Source organism: Rousettus aegyptiacus, unplaced genomic scaffold (assembly GCF_014176215.1).
Source record: "Rousettus aegyptiacus isolate mRouAeg1 unplaced genomic scaffold, mRouAeg1.p scaffold_m13_p_4, whole genome shotgun sequence".
NCBI classification, from domain to species: Eukaryota; Metazoa; Chordata; class Mammalia; order Chiroptera; family Pteropodidae; genus Rousettus; species Rousettus aegyptiacus.
The window spans coordinates 8322936-8328815 of NW_023416307.1; the positions used below are offsets into that span (position 1 = coordinate 8322936).

The window sequence follows — 5880 nt, forward strand, 5'->3', positions numbered from 1 at the left end:
TGTCTACAAAAAGACTTGCATGTGACTGCGCATAGCTGCTTTACATATAATAACTCAAACTGGAAATCATCTAAATGTTCACTACTTGATGACTGGATAACCGAAGTGTCTAACTACATACAGTAAAATATTACTTAGCAATAAAGACCAATGGACTATTAAAATGTACAACTACATGGATGAATCTCAAGAGCATTATGCTCTGTGAAGGAAACTAGACACAAATATATATATAATATACAATTCCATTAATAGTGCATTTCAGGAAAAAAAAAAAGGTTATAGGGACAGAAATATGAGGTGGGAGGAGACTGACATGAAGGGGCACAAGGAAATTTTGGGTGGTAATGAAAATTTTTTGTTTGTCAATTGTATTGATAGTTACATGACTGTATTTGCCAAAACTCATTGAACTTTGCATCAAAAAGGTGAATTTCATTATATGCACATTGAACCTCAATGGAATTAATATTAATAGTTGACTGTCAGAAGAAGTATATTTGTAGCATACCAAAAGCAAAAGCATAAAATAAAGGATATACATAGAACATCCTAAAAATAAATTTAAAAGAAGAAATGACTCTATAGAATAAGAGATAAAAGAAAACTATAAAAAATATCATAAATGAGTCCAGTTTCTGCAGCTTATAAGTAATAGAGTCAGGATTCAAACCTAGTCAGTCTGAATCTTAGGGCCCTGAGCCTAACAACTGTGCTAAAACTGAGTTACACATACCTAGCAATTTCACCTGCAAATGTATACTTCATAGAAGACCTAGGTCTGGCACAAAGTTTTAAGTACAGATATGTTCCTTTTCACATGATTTGTTGATATGAGAAATCAAAAATGGTAAGGAAACAGATAAATAAATTATGGTATTTTTATGTAGTAGAAGTCTGTAAAATAGTAATAAGGAAGAAACCAGATTTTTATATCACAGCCAAGAGGTTATTTGTACAAATTCTGACAATGGTGCCAGTATCTGGGTTCAAATCACATCTCTGCTATTTACTACGTAATTGACCTTGGATGAGTAACTCAATATGTTTGTATCTTAGCTTTGTCATCTATAAAATAAGAATGGTAACAGTATGTATTGAGCAGGATTACTATTAAGATTAAATAAGCTAATATTTATAATCAAGTGCTGAGAACAATGTCTGGCACTTAAAAGTGCTACTGAAGTGATGATTTTTTTAAAAAAATACACAAATACATACATATCAACATAGATAGACCTAAAAAAATATTTTAATATAAAATTACAAATATATGTGCAATAAAATAGCATTTTTATCTTTTAAAATGATAATAATAAAACAATAAACTGTATAAACTAATAAATATGTGTAAAGAAAATTCCCTGAAAAGCCATTCAAAACTGAATGCATTACCTGGATGACTTTGGAAAAATAGGAAGGAGAATCAGCCTGAGGTTGGCCCACAAAACATCTGTAATATTTTATATTGTCGAGAGACCAGGATTAGGGGTAGAAAGGTGGGGGAGGAGAGGAAACAGGGAGAGAAAGAGAAAATATAAAATGATAACAATTGTAAATTTAGGCATTCCAGAAAACGATTCTAGAGTTCGCTTTATTACTCTTTGTAATATTTTTATTTATTTATTTATTTATTTATTTATTTTCATTTTTGAGATGAATTGAGGAAATGCTTGTGTAGGGGGATCAGAGAGCTCTGTAAGCAGAGTCCTTTAGAAATCAGCTACACTGGCCTTTTCACTTAAGATTTATAGATGATGCAGTTCTAAAGACATAAAATGGGCCAGTCAGTCTGGGGCAGGACGAAGCCTCAGTGATCAAGTGGAGCGCCATGCTGAGAAGATTCTCCACAGCGAGGCTGGATGAATGCTGCGGAAGCAGCAGCCTGGGGCAGATTTGCATGGGCGCCTGGGAGAGAGGCCAATGCAGAGAGGATGAGGTCTTCTCAATTCCTTTACTCGGACGGAAGGCCATACCTAGTAATAATATTTAACGTATACACTGCCCCCCACCCCCGCCCCGGGTGAGAGAATGTGGCAAGTAAAATCTTAGTGAGAAATAACAGCTGTTGTGGAGAAGAAATAGGACAATAAACAAACACCTTCGCAGGTCTAGGGAAGGCAGTTTTGAGGATGTATGAGAAAGTGAACAGAAAGGCAAGAAGCTATAGTCTGAAATATGTGGGTTTCTAAGGCTATGCCTACTGCTGCCTAATTGGAAAGGTATTCAAAAAATCTCTGAAAACATCTGCAAAAGGAGATTGTCAGCTTGAAGACTGAATTCCATTAATATGGTGACCTGGAAAACAATCCCTATTCAACTAATGCAGATCATTCGCTACTGGCGGATATCCGGTACCCTAAAGCTTGTTTTATTCTATGCAGTGTTGATATTTCTCCATTCCTAATAGACCAAAAAAAAAAAGCAAAAAAAAAAAAAAACAATAAAAGTTTTTCATTGTCACGTTTTTCTTCTGACACATCCAGATAGTGATTTTTTTCCTTGTATAGAGCACATGGAACATTTTATTAGTCCTAGGATCTACTTCTGAACTATTAAAGCTACTCTTGTTTTGCTTTTTCTTCCTTTCAGGACACATTTATTAGCATTTAAGATTATTCATTAGCATTTGTATAAAGTGCACAAACGACTCTAATGAAAAATGTTAACCTAATAAAAATGGGTGGGGGGGCATTAATTGGAATTGACATTGAGTTATTTTAACGTTAATTCCCAGATATAGGGAGCTGGCCTGGAAAAGTAGGAGCTACTGGACATTAGAAAGTATTTTTATTTTTATTTTTTTAGCAGAATCAACTCAGTAAAAAGAGAGAAATATCACCCATTCAAATGGAGCTAAAGGCTGGCATTATAATGATTCCTATGTGTTGGGGGTGGCATATACTTCTTTGGTAAATTTAATAGGTGTCCATTCATAAAGCATAGCTTATTTTACTTCAGTGAATCAGAGCGACAGTTTAAGTATTGCACAAGGGCACTTCATGTGATGCATGCCACACTTTGGGTCCTGCATGGGAGAGATAATCATAAAACAAAGTAACTAAGTACTCAGAAGCAGCCTGCTTTGAAATAAAGCAGGTTAATTTTCAGGTAGTTAAGGAGCTGTCTTTTCAGTAACAATCTCAAAGGCTATTTCCCTTAGTTAAGCCAAATAAAATATCAGATTCAGAAGAGGAAAGGACACAAACAAGAAGCCCTTTTTTATTCTGCTTCTCCTTCTCTTCCCCCACCGTCCCCCTTTTTTCATTAATCCAAATATTTGTTTCTCTTTCTTGGGCTAGAACACAGAATATACTTCACATGTATAAAGATCAGCAATGCATGGAATTCTACTAGTGAGTACTATTGAATGCAAATATTCTTAGGAAAGGTAAATAAGGCTTTATTATGCTTTTATATCTCAGTATAAATAAATTTAATAGATTCATTCTGAGACAAGTTAAAGTTAAATTTGCTTTTATCTTTGCAGAATATTTGAATCTTGACTCTGCATAAGGAGACTATGGTTCAAGTTTTAATTCTGCTTCTATCTTACTGAGCAATTAGGAGGAATTTATTGGGCCTCTCTGAGGCATAATTTTCTAGCATGGGTTGACCAGAGGCCATTAAAGACCCATACAGCTCTAATACTTCAAGTTAGTTGTTTCAGAAAATGTTAACCATTCCTGAAAATGCTTTTTGGGGTATTAATTAATAATTATAACTAAGAATACATATGTCCTTCCATCAAGAAATTAAACAAAACAAAAACCTGTGAATTGACATAAAGTATAAGATGAGAAGAATATCTACTCTAAGACAGGCTCATCAGAAAATACATGGAAAAACTCAGTTCTAGCAAACTTCTTTCCGAAGTCTTACTGAAAAGGATGCATTTATTGTTTCCTAAATGAGCATCATCTAAGGAGAGCTTTTAGGCTTCCATTCTCTTTAAGAAAGTCTATTGGCATGAACACCAAGGATGGTGTCTCTACCCCTTACTTCTCAATATTAGACCAAGACATGAGAAAGTTAAGCATATGATGGAAAAGGCAGGCTGAGTGCTTTGCCAATCAATCCACAATCTCATTAAACTAATCGATAAATATCAGGAATTACATGGATTAGTTCAAATAGAAAATTAGTAAAAGATTGCACTGGTAAATTGTTGAGAATGCTGAAAGTAGTATTTGGAGAAATCCATTATAATATGCTGGTGAAGAAAAAGACAAACTATTTTTAATAGTAATCACTGATGCTCTTGAGAATTTAATAGAAGTGAAAAAAAGTTTTTTCTATTTGATAGGACAAGGGCTTACTGTACATGTAGATAATAAGTAAGAGTATATTTGGCAATATTTGGAAATGAGATAATATAAAATTTTGAAGGTCCAACTGCAGAAAAGTCCTAGGGGAAGAGACTGAGTAGCTTCTCCTTAAGTGTATCAAAGTAATTAAAGTACAATTAAGTATGTGAATATGTGATAAATTAACTTAAGCAATAATCTAAAGAGGTATTTTTCTATAAAATGGTGAGCAAGGAGGAAGGAGCATTGGACAGCGACACACCCAAGTTTGAGAGTATATATAACTTGGAGTCCAGACCATGGCATTGAAACTCAGAGAACCTTCTCCCTGTAACTCAGTCGAACTCACATCCCCCGTCATCATGTCCTACAACTGCTGCTCTGGAAACTTCTCCTCCCGCTCCCTTGGGTGCTACCTGAGCTCTCCCCGCTCCTCCTGTGGCTCTTCCTACCCCAGCAACCTGGTCTACAGCACTGGCCTCTGCTCGCCCAGCACCTGCCAGCTGGGCTCCTCTCTCTACCGTGGCTCTCAGGAGACCTGCTGTGAGCCCACCAGCTGCCAGACGTCCTGTGTGGTGTCCAGCCCCTGCCAGACGGCCTGCTACCGCCCAAGGACCTCCACACTCTGTAGCCCCTGTCGGTCAGCTTACACCGTGTCTCTGGGCTCTGGGTCCAGCAGAAGATGCTCCCTGGGCTATGGATCCAGAAGCTGTTACTCCTTGGGCTGTGGTTCCCGTGTCTTCAGACCCCTGGGTTATGGAGTCTGCGGCTTCCCTGCCTGGGGCTATGGGTCCAGATTCTGCCACCCAATCTACTTGCCTTCTAGGAGCTGCTAGTCTTCTCGTTACCGGCCAACTTAGAGTTTCTATCACAGGCCTTTTCCACAATGTTAGCTAATCTCTCTCATCACCAACTCTTTACCCTTTCTCTAGCATTAAGCATTGACTGACAGACTAGTTTGTTCTGACAGTGAAATAACCAAAATATTGAGATCAATATCTGTAATTTGAAACAATTGATTCAGAATTACATAAATTCTCCTCGCAAATGTATGGGAGTTCATGTTTATTTGACTAATAAACTCATTTACTTTTCATCTGATATGTTCTCATTGTTCTTTATTGATTTTCAAATTTTGATTTGCGATCCGTCTTTGGGCTCTAGACCCTCAGAGTATTTTCATTAAGAAATAGGTTTAGATTTGCCTAGGAAATCCATTTCCCTAGAAAATGGCATGAGGCCTGGTATATGAGAGAAGTCTCTGGTCTCTCTACTGACTTAGAGTTAAGAAGTCTGTGTATATTCCGCCATCAAAGCTGGTAGGATTTTGTTATTGAGAGTCTGACCATATGGAGAGAATATTTTCCTTGTGTTTTTGATAAAGACGCTGTACACTAACAATTATATTTGGTTTTAATTTTACGTTTCAAAACAATATTGAGTTAGAGTTTTTCCAGAAGATGTCAACTAGGTAATAAAATATTTTAAAATATATTATATAAAATATTAGAATAAATTCAATATATTGGCATGGAAAAAAAGAACATATGATGTGCCAGGGATTAGAAGGCAT

General features: G+C 36.3%; 1 protein-coding gene across 1 annotated transcript; it reads left to right on the forward strand.

Annotated features, from left to right (window-relative positions):
• The first annotated feature begins 4669 nt into the window (after positions 1-4669).
• On the forward strand, positions 4670-5224 carry LOC107519553 (keratin-associated protein 13-1-like). The gene has a single exon (XM_016162345.2). It carries the CDS (start codon positions 4670-4672, stop codon positions 5141-5143), a length of 474 nt encoding a protein of 157 aa, XP_016017831.2. The 3' UTR covers positions 5144-5224.
• Positions 5225-5880: the final 656 nt, after the last annotated feature.